This window comes from Narcine bancroftii, chromosome 4 (assembly GCF_036971445.1).
Source record: "Narcine bancroftii isolate sNarBan1 chromosome 4, sNarBan1.hap1, whole genome shotgun sequence".
Classification (NCBI taxonomy): Eukaryota; Metazoa; Chordata; class Chondrichthyes; order Torpediniformes; family Narcinidae; genus Narcine; species Narcine bancroftii.
Window position 1 is genome coordinate 30,481,534 of NC_091472.1, and position 17,970 is coordinate 30,499,503.

Below are 17,970 nucleotides of genomic sequence, written 5' to 3' on the forward strand. Positions count from 1 at the left end.
TACCCAAGGGAAATTAGCCCTACCATTAAATGCTAGTCCTGGCAGTGACACTCCATAAATACAACACCCATGATTTATTAATGAAAACCAGAGTAGTCAAAACATCATCCACAGTAACTTTAAAAAGTTGATAAATATTTTGCAATATGAAATAATTGTACACATTAAATAATTTGAGGTAGAAAGAGATTTAGGTCGATGGTTTCCCTCCTTCAAAGAGCAGCTGCAGACAAATCCAATATGAATTTATAGACAGTACATGATTCTGTAACCATGCAAAAGTGGTAATCAAACAACTGAAGATATCTATCAACGATAAGATAGCCAGACAGTCCAGCTTTTGAACTCTCTGTTCTCCGTCCAGCGCCACCTCAAGCCAGATGTTAATTTGTCCTCCATTTGGGGGTGTAGGCCCTACATTGGCAAATGAAGGACAAATTAAGGGGAAGGAAGGGCACTTATCCATTGGCATCGCTGTTTCCCCATTCAAGCTCATCTCCCTTGATAACAAGGGGGCTCGCAGCTGTAGGTCTGCTGCGCCTTGAGACGCGGCAGAACAGGTGCATGAGCCTGTAGCATGACGTGCCTTGATCGACATCAGGCCAGGCCACTGGAGAAATAGCCATCGTCTGCAGACAGGGCGAGGTCGCGACCATTCACGAGGATGGAGGGGAGGCGCTATGCGGTGGCGGCAGCAGGTAAAGGAGATGCCGTGTTTCGCGTCCCTCACCTGGTGTGCGCCCGGCGCTGGTGCGCGCAGCACCCGCTGTGCACCTGGCGCTGGTGTGAGCCGCAGCCCCTGGTATGCAACCAGAGCCGGTGTCCGCAGCACCTGGTGTGCTCCCGGAGCTGATGTTTGCAGGGTGTGAGCCTGGAGCTGCAACCCAAAACCCAACCTGTGTGCCCAGGGTGGGTACCTGCTGCTGCAAATGGGTTCCCAATCCTGCCAATGGGTGCCTGCTACTACTGATGGGTACCCAGGGTGGGTGCACACTGGTCCCTGTTAACCCCCCCCCCACTCGCATCCAGCTGAGAGTTTTTGACGTTGACCCTGCGTGTCCTCCGTTTTGGAAAGTTAGAAATGGCTACTGGAGAAAGATTCCAAGCCACTGGAAAAGAAAGACGTCTGCCTGCTGTACCTTGCACATGAAAGCATTGCTCTCAACGATAATAGAAGCAAAATTGCAATCCATTTGCTAAACAATCCGAAGGGAAGCTGCACATGAAAGGTCGCAACCTATTTAAATCTGTGGCTCACGATTGTTGATGAACAGTTTGAGGGTAACACGGGCCTGCTGGGTTTTCAATAGAGCGAACCAACCCGAATAGATTTATTTGAGGAAATAGTCAGCCGAACACGGCTTCAGAATGACCTTGTCCGAATGGAACGTTGCCCTGTGGAACCCGGGGTAACCCCGGGCCGCACGGGCGTGATTGACATGGTGTTGGGGGGAAGAGACATGTATCGAAACGGCAACGTTCGGACGGGAACCCCCTGCGAAGTTGCACTTTCCGCATCCGGCGCCTTGCAGGGAAAGGCCGCAGCGGCGTCTTGTGCTTTGGTTCATGGGGTCGGGGGGGTGGGGGACACACTCACCATTCTCGGACCCGTTGTCACAGCAGCGGCCGGGTGCAAGCTTTTGGCAAACAGTTCATCGACCTGTCTCGCTCGGAGTTTGCCGTGGACGCACCGCAGGTTTCGGACGAAGCGGAGCATGGTGACGAGGAAGGACGGGGAGGAACCAAGGGCAGAGTGGGGTGTAACTCTGGAAAAAAAATCGCCTGCGATCTCATTTCACTTCTGCAAGTTTAATGTTGCTGCAAGCCTTTGGGTTTGCATTTTTATGAATGAAACATTTTTGCATCTGGATTTTGAATATGCTGTTCAGGTGCTTTTAAACCTGAACTCTACATTTCATAATTTTTAGGAACGATTTAAAGGCAAAGTTTACATAATCTCCACCATTCTTTGGAGACGAGATGTGCAGGGGAAAAAAAAGAGATTTGCCTATAGCAATATAGGACGCCCTGATCAAAATTAAATTCAAATTCGTATGTACATTGAGATAAAATATTGCACTACCAGTAACCAATACACTCTAATACACAGAAGAACCTTGCTGGCCTGGATCCCAGCAGAGGAATGGCAGCAAGAGATTGACCTTTATGGCCCAGGACCATGGGGGAGTAATCATAGGATACCAGTCATCCGTGGGCGGGCCAACTCCACATAGGCAACCAACAATACAATGGAGGAAAGATATCACCACATTCACCCTCCCCCCCACCCCCAGACCTGGAATAGAAAAAAACTGCCAAGACTAAAGATTCCAGCTCACCGGTGACCTCCTCTGTCTATGGGACCTGCGGGGGGCAGGGGTGGGAGTCGTCTGCTGTTCCGCCGGCTGAGTGTCTACATTCGCCAACTTCCTAGAGAAGGCAAACATGCATTCGTGAGGGGTGGCGGTACAAAGGAGCGAGCAGATGGCATGCAATGCTTCCGGCAGGACATCCTGTCAGCCCGCCACTGGTAGGTCTCTGCACTTGAGGGCCAGGAGCACAACGTTCCAAACGCTGGCGTTCTCCCGTTCCACCTTTCCATTACCCCTGGTAGTCCTACTGGTGGCTACGCCACTTGCAAGAAAGTACTGCCGCAGCTCCTCATTCATGAACGAGGAGCCCCGATCACTGTGGATGTAATCAGGGTACCCAAACAGAGTGAAGATACTGTGTAGTGCCTTAATCACTGTGGCCGAGGACATATCCGGACAGGGGATGGCAAAAGGGAACTGGGAGTATCCGTCAGTAACGTTCAAGAAATAAATGTTCCTGTTTGACGAGGGAAGGGGGCCCTTGAAATCGACGCTCAGTCGTTTGAATGGGCGAGTGGCCTTAATGAGGTGTCCCTTGTCAGGTCTGTAGAACTGTGGCTGGCATTCTGCGCAGACCCGACAGCATCTAGTCATAGATCTGACATCCTCGATGGAGTACAGGAGGTTCTGACTTTTGATAAAGTGGAACAGTCTTGTAACTCCAGGATGGCAGAGGGAATCGAGTAGAGCTTGGAGACGGTCGAGATGCGTGCTGGCGCATGTCTCCCGGGATAGGGCATCAGGCAGATCGTTGAGTTTACTGGCTAGTACAAGATATCATAATTATTGATGGAGAACTCAATTCTCCACCTGAGGATCTTGTCATTCTTGATTTTACCCCGCTGCTTCGTGTTGAACATGAAGGTGACGGCCCGTTCGTCGGTCAGCAGGGTAGATCGTTTCCCGGCCAGGTAGTGGTGCTAGTGGGGCACCACCTCAACAGTTGCCTGTGCCTCCTTCTTGACCGAGGAGTGCCATGTCTCAGGGCCGTGGAGGATATGGGAATAAAATGCTACTGGCCTGCCTGCCTGGTTTAGTGTGGAGCCAGCGCGGAGTCAGAAGCATCACTCTCCACCTGGAACGGGATGGATTCATCCACGGCATGCACTGTGGCTTTAGCAATGTCCTCTCCGATCTGTTGAAAAGCAGTTTGGGCCTCCACCGATAATGGGAACATGTGGACCTAATGAGGGGATGGGCCTTATCGGCATAGTTGGGCACCCATTGTGCATAGTAGGAGAACAGCCCCAGGCACCTCTTCAGTGCTTTCAGGGTGTTTGGGACTGGAAACTCCATTAGGGGTCGCATGCGGTCGGAGTCTGGGGCAATGACACCATGTGCCACGACGCATCCTAGGAGAGCCAGGCGATTGGTATTAAAGACACACTTGTCTTCATTGTATGTAAGATTGAGGACCTTGCAGTCTGCAGAAATTTAGCGAGGTTAGCGTGGTGGTCCTGCTGATCGTGGCCGCAGATGATGACATCGAGGTAGGGGAAGGTCGGTGCCAGACTGTGCTCCTCCACCATCCTGTTCATCTCCCTCTGGAATGTGGAGATGTCGTTGGTGACACCAAAGGGAACCCAGAGAAAATGAAAAAGTTTCCCGTCGGCCTCAAAACCTGTACACATTCGGTCACTGGGAAAGAGGGGAAGCTGGTGATAGGCTGACTTAAGGTCAATGGTCGACAATACACAATATTGCACAACCTTGTTGACCATGTCGGCTATCCGGGGACGGGGGTAAGCGTCCAGCTGGGTGAAGCGATTGATAGTTTGACTATAGTCAATGACCATCTTTGGTTTGCTCCCACCCCTGACCACTAGAATCTGGGCTCTCCAGGGGCAGGTACTCGAGGCGATGATCCCTTCCTCCAGGAGTTGCTGAACCTCAGCCCAGATAAACACCATGTCCTCGGCGCTGTAGCACCTGCTCTTGGAAGCGATGGGTCAACAATCCGGGGTGAAGTTCGTGAAGAGCAGCGGAGGGGATACCCAAAGGGTGGTGAAGCTGCAGGCCGGAGCTAGGGGCAGGGGAGAGGTCCACGAGTTGTGGGTTGCTCACTTTGAGGGGCAGCTGGGAGCCTCCGAATGCCATCGTCACGCTCTTGAACTGGCTTTAAAAGTCCAAGCCCAAGAGGATTGGCACGCAGAGCTGGAGCATAACAAATAGCGAGAAATTATCATAACGCTCATCCCCACCATCAGAGATGCAGCACAATACCCCCTGATGTCAGTTTGGTGATCATTGGATGCCAGTGATATCAAGCCACTCATTGGCCAGACTGGGAGCGAGAGTCTGTGGGCAATGTCCAGGTGAATAAAACTCTCCATACTGCCACTGTCAAATAGTCAGTTTATTTTGCGTCCATTCACCTTGATCTGTATCATTGAGCGAGCGATCGGATGAGAGCTGGTCTGGTTCAGCATTACAGATGCCAGGATCGGTGTCATCTTCATCATCGACATGGAGGCCCGATGTACAAGATGGTGGCCTCCATGGCTGCCGAGGTCGAGGAAGAAGGCAGAAGTGGCATCAGCTGCGCTTGTGCAGACCATGCAGAAGGCGGGGGCTGTGGGGGATAAGATGGCATCCTTCTTTGTACGTATGTGATCTGTACCGGAAGTTGGGGCAGGCATAAACGCCATGCTGCTTCGAGCAGAGGTCTTAGCTTGACACACCCACAGATACAGTCCTCTCTTTCCGCAGTCTGGGCAGCTTGCGCCCCTCCCGGGACAAAGCCATTGTGGGTGCATCAGTTGCCCACAGAAAAAGCACTTTGTGCATTCAGTCTCCACCGCTGCCATCGTCGGGACGCCCATCCCTGATGCCATCTCCCAAGATGGCAGCATTTTTGGTGCGCAAATGGAGGGCCCATTTTTGCCCGCGATCAATTCTGCATGGCGCTGGGCAAGTCTAGAGTCCTGATTAACTGTATGGCTCACTTCAGTGGCAACTGGTCTTCTTCGACGAGATGCTGCCAATGCAGTCGGACCTCAAACCCGACACGCAGGCATCCCAAACTAGTTCTTTCCCCAGCATGAGCAGGGCACAAATGAATTCTTCAGCTGATTCACCAGGTTGTTGCTTGTGGAAAGAAAGGAGGTAACATGAGTAGACGTTGTTGATCCTCGGTTTATAGAGGGCTGGAGCTCAGACATCACCTCAGCATACATGGCACGGCCCCTGATTGCCTGGAATGATCTCTGGCCAACTCTCGCTTGCAGTACCTTGAGTTTCTTTTTGTCAGAGCCCACCAGATCAGCAGTGGCCTCGAGGAAATTACCAAAGTAAACTACTCGTAGAGTTCAGACGCTCCTGGGAGTTGGGGGTCCACTTCCAGTTGATCGAGGCGCAGCAGTTTCTCCATTACTGGAGAGATCATTTCTGTGTATTAAATTGTAGGGCACTACCAGTAACCACAGGGATAAGCTGAGGAAATGATAGGCTTTAATACACAGAAGAACCTTGCTGGCCCGGATCCCAGGATAGGAATGGCGGCAAGGGAAAAGTGGCTTGAACTTTATGGTCCAGGACCACGGGGGAGGGGTTATAGGGTATGAGTCATCGGTGGGCGGGCCAGCTCCATATATTCAACCGACAATGATAACTATATATACGATGGAGGAAACATCTCACCACAATTAGAATATGGGAAAAACTTACATACTAAAAAATGTTGGTAACACGGTCATCTAGATTAAATTAAAAATTTAATCATGTTAACTTTACACAGTTACTAAAATATTCATTTTTTTTAAACTTTAAGATTTTATAACATGAATAAGATAAAAGATTACATTAAAAAAAATTAAAAATGAAATAATGAAATTACAATACAACATCAGTAATCTAAACAAACTATACCCCCCTAAAATATTCATTTCTTATCCAATTAAAATATAAGTAAATACATACAATAGAAAACTACAGCACAGAAAACAGGCTATTTTGCCCTTCAAGTCTGTGCCTAAACATCATTCCTCTAGTCCCACTGACCTGCACCCATTCCAGACCACTCCCATCCATGTATCTATCCAACTTATTCTTAAAACTTAACAGTGAGCCCATATTTATCAGGTCAGATGGCAGCTCATTCCAAACTCCTACACTCTCAGAGTCAAGATGTTCCCCCTAAACCTTTCACCCCAAAGCCATGTCCTCTCATATTTATCTCTCCCAATCTAAGTGGAAAGAGCCTACTTGCATTTACTTTGTGTATTCCCCTCATAATATTGTAAACATCTATCAAATCTCCTCTCATTCTTCTACACTCTAAGGAATAAAGTCCAAACTTGTTTAATCTCTCCCTGTAACTTCTGAAGACCAAGGAACATCCTAGTAAATCTTCTCTGCACTCTTTTAATCTTACTAATATCCTTCCTATAGTTTGGCAACAAGAACTGCACACAATATTCCGAATTTGGCCTAACCAATGCCGTATACAACCTCACATAGCATCCCAACTCCTGTGCTCAATTCTTCGATTTATGAAGGCCAAGATGCCAAAAACTTTCTTTACAACCTGTGATGCCACTTTCAGGGAATTATGTATCTGTATTCCCAGATCCCTTTGTTCCTTCACACTTCTTAGTGCCCTACCATTATATATGTTCTACCTTGGTTAGTCCTTCCAAAATGCAACACCTCACACTTGTCTGCATTAAATTCCATCTGCAATTTTCTGGCCCATTTTTCAGTTGGTCCAGATCCTTTATCAGCCCTTGGCTGTTCAAATAATTGTATATCCTATCTCTCCAATAATTTACCCACTATTGACATCAGGTTCACCAGCCTGTAAATTCCTGGTTTACTTTTGGACCCTTTTTTGAAACAACAGAACAATATGAGCTGCCCTCCCCTTCTCCAGCACCTCACCCATGGCTAACGAGATTTTAAATATTTCTGCCAGGGTCCTGTAATTTCTACACTAGTCTCCCTCAGGGTCCGAGAGAATATATCATACCTTTATTCGCTGTAAGGCCAGCAAACACCTCTTCCTCTTTAATCTCTATATGTTCCTTTAGTTACATTTCACTGATGACTTGGCTCTCCTTAACAGTTCCTTATGTTTGCAGAACATGCAAATAAAATTCCTTGCACTGGCAGCCTATGCACAACTTTGTTCCACTTCATTCACTTTCTCCGAATCAAAAGTGCCATGATGGCAACTCATGTTTGCCTCTGTGGAGGGTGCGTGGTGTCTTAGTTTCAGCCCCTTACTTGAGCTTTTTAGACCCCAATATGTGATTGTATTGATGCTGCTTTTTGTTCAAAAGTATCTTCATCTTTGCTATTGTTTTCCATCCTGCTCTTCCACTGGATTCTGACTCATTTGGGGAAAGATCTGAGCCCAATTGCTAACATAAACCTACAAAATCCCTCAGTTATATTTAGTATATCTCCTGTCTTCTCTAAGACCTCCACTCTATATTGACTACATTCTGACTTCACTGCACCTGTTCTGATGATGACACTTTCAACACTGGTGATTCTGAGATGTTTTCCAACCTGCTCGCCCATCAAAGTAGACTTCCATTTCCCACTCATCTGCTCCCATTACAACTTCTTTGTGAGGATAGAACTTTCCTTAATTGACCATATCAGGAAGAAGACTTCAAAGTATAAATATTCACATGTGGGATAAGAGATTTAGAACATCTGAGGAGGATATTTTTTTTCACCCAAAGAGTGGATGCAATCTGGAATACACGACCAGAGGAGACAGCAAAGGCAGGTACTCTCACAACATTTAAGAAGCAACTGAACAAGCATATGAATTGCCCATTTCCTCAAGTCCTGACAACATTCTGGTAAATATTATTTTTGATATATTTTCTGTAGTTTGGTGACCAAAACGACACATAATACTCTAAATATGGCCTTATACAATTTTACCATGACATCCCAATTTCTATCCTCAATAATTTGATTTATAAAAGCCAAAAAAAACCTCTTTAAAACCCTATCAACCTAATACACCATTTTCAGGGAATTCAGTATCTGTATTGTCAGATCACTCTGTTCTACAGCACTCCTCAGTGCTATTGTCCTACCTTGGGTTGTTCTTCCAAAATGGATCACCTCACTTGTCTTGCCCCTCCACTCACCGCTAATAGCCTGCTCTTCTATCACCCGTGACACCTTAATGACTTTCCCTCCGATGGAGCGCATTCAGCAGATGCCCGCATTGACACTCTCGTGTGTATCCAACTTTTAGCCAATGACGTTTGGAGTTCGACATTACGTATCCCCTTCCCAATGGACTTGAGACCGACTAGTTTGTCAAGCGCAGTCCTGGTGAAGGCAGGTTCAGAGAGAGGTCCGCGCAATTTCTGCTCAGGAGGAAGGGACGTTTGGTCTCTGCAAGATGTCATCGCGGGCGAGTCCTTCAAGAGACGAGAGTGCAAAGGCAAAGAAAGTCGCGATTGTTGGAGGTGGCCTGGTAAGGTTCGGACCAGTTCGTTACAACTGCATTCCAGGAGTCAACCCTTGCAAACCGTGTGGCAACCAATCCACTCGTGTTTCAGAGGGCAGCGAATTTTCCAATTGAAATACATAAGAAAAGTACATTAAAATAGCTTAAATAGCCAAGAAGAGGTTTTGGAGGTGTAGATTTATTTGCAAGTTGACAGACTGAATTTCTTTGTTTAAGAAAACATTCTGTAGTACAATGGAAAGATGACAATCTGCGGGAGTAACAATTTAACCCGCATACTTACTAGTGGGTTAGGAGATTTCCTGTTCTTTGGGGGGTGGGGGTGGTTTATTGTGAAGTTCGCACTTCAGAACAGATACAGGCATTATTCAAGCACCTAATGACGATTTTCTAGGGAATAGAATTTGAATCTGCGTTTGAACTCGCCTGATCTTGATTTGCCTCCTTGTCGCTGGACTAAACAATCTATATTGATGATGTATTCAAAGTCATAAAATTACAATTGCTGAAAATCTGAAATGTAAAACAGAAACTGCTGGAACCACTCCGCAGATCAGGCTGCATCTGTGCAAAGAGAAACACGGTTAATGATTCAGTTCAAAGAGCCTTCCTCAGAACTAGGACTGAGAGAAAACCAGTTAGTTTCAAGGTGCTGACAAGTGTGAAATGGATTGGTCAAAAGCAATATTTCTGATATTCTGAGGGAGAAATGCCAGGCAGCTTCTCATTCTCTAATTGACCTCAATTCATCTGTCCTCTTTCTCTCTTCCCCACCTCCCCCATGTTATATAGAGAATTTAGGTTAAAAAGACTTAAGTTAAAATGTGATGATTAATCATAAACAGGGAAGCCAGAACGGACAGGGAGTTTACTAGCAGTCAAGGACAAAAGGATCTGCTGAATATGTTTTTTTAAACCTATCTTTTCATGGTCATAGTGAGAGACATGCAGGAGACAAAGGATTGATAAGAAGGGTGAGAAACAGAATTTAGTGTATGTAGAGTTCACAGCGTACGTAACGAACGTGATAATTAATAATGCAGTTATACTTAGAATGCTTTTGTAATACTAACCAATTAAAACAGTATTAATAAGAAGGGGAAGGGCAAATAATAAGGGTATAAAAATCAATGCACTGTATGTATCGGGGCTTAACTGGTGAGAAACCAGTTGAGTCCAACTCTGCAGACTTGTAAATAAAGCTTGTCGTGTCATCAGTTTTAAAGAGACTCATGTGTGAGAAGTTTTATTTCTGACAATTTTTTTTTTAAACTGATGAGTGAATGATCTTTTTGCAGCTTATCTCCAGAACTCTGCTCTCATCCTATCAGACATGTTCCCTCTCCATCCACCCACTCTGCAGGTCAAAACGTCAATTCTGTTTTGCATTTTACAGGCCTGCTCTGAGTGTTTTCAGTATCATATTGTTCATGCAAAACTTGTGCTGCATTTCCATTCATAGGCCAGAAAATCATAGGCTGTTGACTTCAGTAGTAGGTAAATATTTGGAAGGCATTCTAAGAGATTGGATCTATTGGATAGATAGCCAGGGACTGCCCAGGGATAGTCAACATGGCTTTGTGCATGGTACATCATGTTTAACCAATTGTATAGAGTTTTTAGAGGAGGTTACCAGTAAAGTTGATTAAGGAAAGGCTATGCATGTATCCTGCATGGAGTTCAGTAAGGCCTTTGACAAGGTCCCCATGAGGGGTTAGTCAGGAAGGTTCAGATGCTATGTATTCATGGTGAAGTACTGAACTGGATTTGACAATGGTTGGACAGGAGAAGCTAGAAAGTGGTAGCGGATGATTGCATCTCAGACTGGATGCCTGTGACTAATGGTGTGTCTTAGGGATCAGTGCTGGGACCATTGTTGTTTGTCATCAATATCAATGATCTGGATAATTGTGTGGCAAATTGGATCAGCAAGTTTGCAGATGACACTAAGATTGGAGGTGTTGTGGACAGCGAAGAAGGTTTTCAAAGCTTGCAGAGGGATCTGGACCAGCTGGAAACATGGGCTGAAAATTGGCAGATGGAAGTTAATGCAGACAAGTGTGAGGTGTTGCATTTTGGAAGGACAAACCAAGAAAGGACATACACAGTAAATGGTAGGGCACTGAGGAGTGTGGTAGAACAGAGGAATCTGGGAATATATACATAATTCCCTGATAGGTTTATAAAGAGAGTTTTTGATATACTGGGTTTCATAAATCAAAATATTGAGTGTAGGAGTTGGGCTATTTGATAAAATTGACATTGGTGAGGCCAAATTTGGAGTATTGTGTGTAGTTTTGGTCACCTAACTACAGGAAGGTATCAATAAGATTGAAAGAGTGTAGAGAAGATTTACCAGGATGTTGCAAGGACATCAGTAACTGAGTTACAGGAAAAGGTTAACAAATTAGGACTTAAATCACTTAGCATAGAAGAATAAGGGGAGATTTAATAGAGGTATTTAAAATTATGAGGAGTATAAACAGTGTAATTGCAGGTAGTTTTTTTCCACTGAGGGTGGGTGAGATACAAACCAGAGGACATGAGTTAACGGTGAAATGGGAAATGTTTAGTGGAAACATTAGGGGGAACTTCTTCACACAGAGAGTGGAGGAGTGTGGAACAAGCTGCCAGCTGAAATAGTAAATGTGGGCTCAATGTTAACATTTAAGAAGAATTTGGACAGATAGGAGGGGTATTGAGAACTAGAAATGGTGTAGGTCAATGAGACTAGACAGAACAATAATTTGACACAGACTAGAAGGACCGAAGGGCCAGTTTCTGTGATGTATGTTCTATGTTCCATTTGATATGCCATTTCTCTCTACATTCAACATCCTACTGGTTGAAAAATATGCTGTTTGATCTTGGCTTGTGCACTTATTTGAGACCACAGCCCACATGATATAGACTGAGAACTCTCTCCTATCTCATCATTCTCTCCCATTTGTGGTTTTAAATATGGTGTAACGTTCCTTAAAAATGTTTATTCTGTTTTTAAAAAAAATATATATATCCTGTACTTTTGGGCACATTTTATAGACACACATAGTTTATAAGAGATAAAAGGATGGGTCTTGTACATCAAGATTGCACATGTGATGAAAATGTAGAAAATTTGACCATATTAACTTGGAAGGGGGGGGTGGGCTTACAGGCATTCACCAGCATTCTGCAGAACCAATAGTGCAGTGAGAAGATGACAATATGTGTGATTAACAACTAACTTGTATACTTACTTGTGGCTTATGTGATTTTCTATTTTTTTTGTCCACCCCATTTGGATCGTACACTAACTACATGCAGGCAGGTGAAATGCACCAATTCCAGCACCAATTCATGCTTCATCAATCTTCCTACCTGTGGGGAAGTCTGTGGTGTCACTGTAACCAATTAAGTGTGCCCAGCTTGCATGAAAGGCAGTCAGAATAAAGTTCATTTAGTTAGATTATGTCCTCATTTCTCTTCCATTTTGTCTTTTCTTCATAAATGAATACTGCTGAAAACCAAGCTGCTTTCCCACAAAAACATTGCTTGCACAATGAAAAGTGTTGATGGCATTGCGTGATAATATAATTTCTCCTCCCCAGGTTGGTGCTTTAAATGCATGTTTCTTTGCAAAGCGAGGCTTCCAGGTGGAAGTCTATGAAGTACGGAAAGGTGGGGCTCATTTATTTATATTCTGCTTTCCTTTATTCAGTTCAACATGTTCCAAATTTGCTGTGTTACCATCTTTACAGATGTCATCAAACCTTCCATCATGTATACAATTGTTAAATAATAAGTACCTGAATATGAATATAAATTATCTATATAAAATGGATTTCAGTCTATAGCACCATGCTTTCAGAGTCTTGATTTTTGATTTTTGGGTTGGAGAATCCTATCCAACAATCTACTTGTTTCCTTGGTCATGCTCAGAACCAAAAAAAGATTTTAAAAAGTTTAGATCATTCATTTTATTTTCAATTTCATGGGGCGGAAATTCTCCTTTAGTGGCTTGGGCTGTGGTGGGTGTTGTTGGTGTTTTTTTTTTTGAAGACTTTATTTAAAATTTTATAACTTGAATACAATAGAGAATTACATTTAAAGAAAAATAAAAATAAAAATTAAAATGGTATGATTACAATATTACATCAGAAAACTACACAAAATAACCCCCCCCCCCCGTTAATTGTAACACAATATTAGTAATCTAACTTAAAATTAGTCCAGCCCTCCCTCCCCAAAATAAAGAGTGAAAAGTTAATAAAATTAACAATATTATATATGGAAAAAAAAAATACCCACTTACAAAAAAAGAGATGAAACTTAACCTAAAAAAAAAATTCTAACAACAAAAATTTTTTTTATCAATACTAAAATTTCACGCTTAAACATATATTTAAATCAAACTTAAATGCATATAATTAGCAAACGGAGTCCACTTTAACTTATAAAAAGACATCCTATCCTGCATTGAAAAAGATATCCTTTCCATAGTCGAACAAAATTTCATCTCCAAATACCACTTATCTAAAGTTAATATATTTTTATCTTTCCAAGTAAGTGCTGTACATTTCTTAGCCACGACTAAAGCTAAATAGATAAAGGAAATCTGATAATTCTCTAAACCTAAATCAATTAATGATTGCATGTTCCCTAATAAAAATATATCGGGATCTAATACAAGATGGATATTATATAAACTGTTAAAAAAATAGATTGAATACCTTTCCAAAACTGTTGCAATCGATCACAAAGCCAAACAGTATGCAAAATAGTATTGGCCATTGATCACATCGAAAAGGGTGTTGCTGGTGTTGACTTCCATTTTAATTCTTCTTTTGATAATCAATTTAATTAAAATCAGTTTCACCATGCCTTTGGGCAAAGAACAATATCTAGATCAGGGAGGGGTAGAATTGTGAAATTAAGGGAAAAGAAAAGCTGAAGGTGATCTTGCTATGGTATAAATTGTTTGATCAAACCAGATCAGATTTGAAAATAAGGAGTGACTCGTAAATGACAAGAAAATGCACCACATGTTTGTTTGTGCCCGTCAGCAGGATGTATCATATCTGTCACTTCTATAGACACATAGCTGGATATTTGTGTCACGATTAGCCACGGGTGAGATGTTGGAAGATTGGATGGTGGCTAATGTTGGCCCTTTATTTAAGAAAGGCTGGATGGACAAACCATTGAACTACAGGCTTGTGATCTTTATGACATCCATGGGCAGGTTACTGGAGAGGATTCTGAAAAACAGGATCTACGTGCACTTGGAAACCCATGGACTGGTCATGAATAGACAGCATGTCTGTGCACAGGGAATCGTATCTCATGCATTTGATTGAGAAGTTTGAAAAAGTGAGCAAAAAGATTGATGAGGGGAGGGCCATAGACATTAACTTTAACAAAGCCATTGACAAGGTTCTGTGTAGTAGGCTAGGCCAGAAGGTGCCCTCATTGAAGTATATAAAATTAGGAGGGGCAGAGGTAAGTTAAAGTTTGTTTCTCATGTTTAGGGAGCCTGAATCTAGAGGGCATCGAATGTAAGGTGAAAGGGAAAAGATTTAAAAGACACACGAGGGGCTTTTTTTAAATTCAGAGGATGGAAGATCTGTGGATGGGCTGCCAGAGAAAGTGATAGTAGTGGGCTCAATTACAATGGGTACGTGGATTGTAAAGTTTTAGAAAGATGAGAGCCAAATATGAGCCTTGCTAGATAAATTGGAATCAAGGGGCTTTCTCCTTGCTGTAACATGAGATGACTCTGTGAGAGATTCAAAAATAAAATCTTGCAGTTCCATTGAAAGGCATGAAAATTAAATTAAAGTGCATTAGAGCCATTCTGGACTTGGAAATCGTGCTAAAGGATGGTCAATCTTAATTTGTAACAGCACTGATTTGCTATAGCTTACAAGCAAATAAAGAATACAGTCACTTGTTTCTTTCAGCACGCCATGAAGTCGACTTTCTTTTTATTATTCACTAGACAAAATATTGCATCTTTCTACTCCCCAAACACCACCCAGCTAAATACCTCTGACCTTCTCATTGGCTCACTGCCACATGGATGATCCTGGCACTCTCACTCTCCTCCTCTTGCATCTGAGATTCATCACCTATATACTGACGCTTAACATGCCCTCGCATTCGCACTATTTCTCCCGTGTGTTGAATCGCTTATATCATCAGCGACAGCCGGCACTACTCCTGACGAAGCTAAGTACACGACCGCGAAAAATTCTAAATTGGATAATTGTCTGGCTTAATTTCCCACCTTTTTTTGAAATAGTACTGGTGTGATAGCTCCCTACTGGAAGTCCTCAGGTTATGACATGGTTCTGTTCCTGACCACTGTTTGTAAGTCTGAACAGCTAGGGCAAATGGAAGCAGTGCATGTGAGAGGATCACAGAAACTGCTGTGATGGGAGAGTGAGTGAGCGCAGGAAAAGGAGATGCCAGCTGGCCTCATTGACTCAGTGAGTGAGTCTGCTTAGCGCCCCTTGTTCTTCTTGGCTCGAACCAGTCTCATTTGTTGCAGCTTGGGGTAGAGGGCTGATGGAAAATGCTTATAGTCCCTCAACATCCATTCCATCAGTCTCCCAAATGCTTGTTCATTTGCACAGTGTCCATTATTCAGGCATTCATAATCAGGGGACGACCTGTAACTAATATCACTGCATAACTACCGGGTTAATAGTGACTGATTCTGTTTGAGAATCCTTATGGTTCAAAATATTTTGTTTCTTTTATATTATGAATAGGTATTGTTAGGTCTGCTTTGTTTGAGAATGAGTGAGTCAGACACCAGACTGAGTCGAAATCAAGGTTCTTTATTACCGGATTGTAACACTTGCAACTAACAGTGTTAGTTGGAGAAGGCGCATTCTCCCAATATCAGCAAGTGGTGTTTTTTTTTATACCTCAGGACACGCACTTAGTAAATTATCATACCATTACATTGGCCAATGAATAAGCTGTTGCTACCCTTCTCTGTTAGTCTGCTGCAGATCATCTTGTTATTGCCACACTTATCTTGAGCGTACAAGGTCACACCTGCATCCTGTTACTCCTTGGTACTGGGTGACTCCTTCTCCGGTCCCAACTCATGATGTTTTTACCTTACAGTATCAAATCCTTACAATGCAGAGACTAAATTTGATTAATAGGTCAAGATCAACTGTTTTATTACCATTCAACAAAAATGACACAAAGCAGATGGGTTCCAGAGTCCAATCTATTTGGTTATTAAGTGATCAAAGACAGTGACTGGCCTTGTTGTCTTTTTAGATAAGATGAAAAGAAATTAATCTTGATTTCTGATTGCCACACAGTGGTCCATGCTTGTTGATACATGTCCAGGCATTCAGGGTGAAATTAGTCTTTGTAGTGACATTGCCACAGCTGAACAAACCAACAAAGCTCATGGGCTGAGTTCAAAAATGAAAAATGTTCAAATAAAATGATACAAGGCTACTGGAGATCAAGCAAGAGACGGGCACCCAGTGTTGCTGGAAGATCATCAACTTGGTGAAAGACGCCCTTTGGCCAAACTGAAACTTGGTGGTTGTTGGTCTTTCAGCACACTGATGTGTCAGTGAAGACTAGCACATTCTAGGCTGCAGAAGTATGTACTGAGGGACGCACCGAGGCTTGGTACAGCCAACGTGAGGTCACTGAGGGGAAGAACCACAGTCTAGATTACTTCCATTACTGATATCGAAGTCACTCAAATAACAGACATGAGTAACGACAAGGTGCCACAGTGGTGGCAATGGTGCTAATTAGCGAATGAATATAACAATGCACATTGATGAAATGTATTTATATGACACTAAGGATGTGAAAAGACTTTGAATTTTTTTTTGTAAATAATTTATTGTGAATAAAGTTTATATTTAGGAGAGATAAACAAACTCCAATGTGAAACACCTGACACTGTGATATCGTTCTTTTCAAACTCACTAGCATTCATAGAATTTTGGAGTGCAGGATGTGGCCCTACAGGCCATTGTGCACGTGTAACTTCCTTGGAAAAACTGTATAATTAGTCTCTCTTCTGCTCTTCTCAATAGCCTTGTATAGATCATAGAATGTTACAGTGAAGTACAGGCCCTTCAGACCATGATGCGGTGCTGACCTACCAAAACAAAAACTAAACCCTTCCTACTTCATAACCCTCTATTTTTATTTTATCCATGTGCCTGTCTAAGAGTCTGTTAGGTGCCCCTACTGTTCCAGCTACCCCGGCAATGCATTCCACGCACCAACTACTCTCTGTATATTAAAAAAAAAACTTGCCCCTGATGTCTCCCTAAATTTTCCTTCCTTCACTTTGGATGGATGTCCTCTGAGGTTTCCTACTTCTGGCCTGGGGGGGAAAAAAAGGTGCTGGCTGTCTCCCTTATCTCTGTCTCTCATAATCTTGTGGACCCCTATTAAGTCACCTCTCATCTTTCTTTGCTCCAAAGAGAAAAGCCTATCTCTGCTAACCTTGTATCATATTACATATTTTCCAATCCAGACAACATTTTCCCATTTCAATTATATGTTGAGTTCTTGATTGATTCTTCTGTCAGCCCTTTAGATAGTAAGTATCAGAATATTTCTTGAGGATCCTGCACTTGAAAGTAGCAAATAGATAGTGAGGTAAATATATATGGGAGAGTGATTTCCAAATGCTCTTAACATTTCCCATTCTCTTTCTGACAGATATTCGAACAGTTAAAGATGCAAAGGGGAGAAGTATCAATCTTGCTTTATCCTACAGAGGACGGGAGGCTCTGAAGGCTGTTGGAATGGAAGACCAAGTATGGCATAGCTATTCATTTTCTCATGAAATTGAGCATGTTCTCATGTTTATTTTAAGTGGAGGATTAATTGCCCTGTTTATATGCAACTTACTGAGCGAGAATTAAGATAATGGTTTCTCACATTTTCAAGTAGATAAATTCTATTTTAATTCCTAACATGGCATGTGCGCTAATAGAATTTGTCATGACTTCAAGGATGCTGCAAGAACAGAGTGGTCCCAGACATGGGCATATCAGTGGATATCCGCCTGAAATATAAGCTCCTGTAGGAATGAGCAGAGAAAACATCCAGGCAATTGGGAAGGCAGATCATATGGCATGAAACACAAAATTCTGCAGATGCTGTGATTGTAGT

The 17,970-nt window shown here is 43.0% G+C and overlaps 2 protein-coding genes across 3 annotated transcripts in view; one reads left to right on the top strand and one right to left on the bottom strand.

Moving 5' to 3' along the window:
* fh (fumarate hydratase) overlaps nucleotides 1-8,491 on the bottom strand; it is a 37,028-nt gene extending 28,537 nt beyond the window's left edge. The window contains exon 1 of one of the 2 annotated variants that reach the window (XM_069931001.1): nucleotides 8,429-8,491. Coding sequence is in view for 1 of the 2 variants with exons in the window: in XM_069931000.1 (XP_069787101.1) it covers nucleotides 1,598-1,717 (120 nt within the window). In the remaining variant the exon portion in view is untranslated. Of the gene's footprint in view, nucleotides 1-1,597; nucleotides 1,751-8,428 lie in introns of those variants that run through there. The other variant, XM_069931000.1, reaches the window with a different exon arrangement.
* Nucleotides 8,492-8,652: 161 nt separating this feature from the next.
* The window catches only part of kmo (kynurenine 3-monooxygenase), a 43,966-nt gene continuing 34,648 nt past the window's right edge, over nucleotides 8,653-17,970 (top strand). Inside the window, exons 1-3 of the mRNA XM_069931009.1 lie at nucleotides 8,653-8,817; nucleotides 12,402-12,471; nucleotides 17,515-17,612. Coding sequence (XP_069787110.1) covers nucleotides 8,743-8,817; nucleotides 12,402-12,471; nucleotides 17,515-17,612 — 243 coding nt within the window. The 5' untranslated portion in view covers nucleotides 8,653-8,742. The remainder of the gene's footprint in view (nucleotides 8,818-12,401; nucleotides 12,472-17,514; nucleotides 17,613-17,970) is intronic.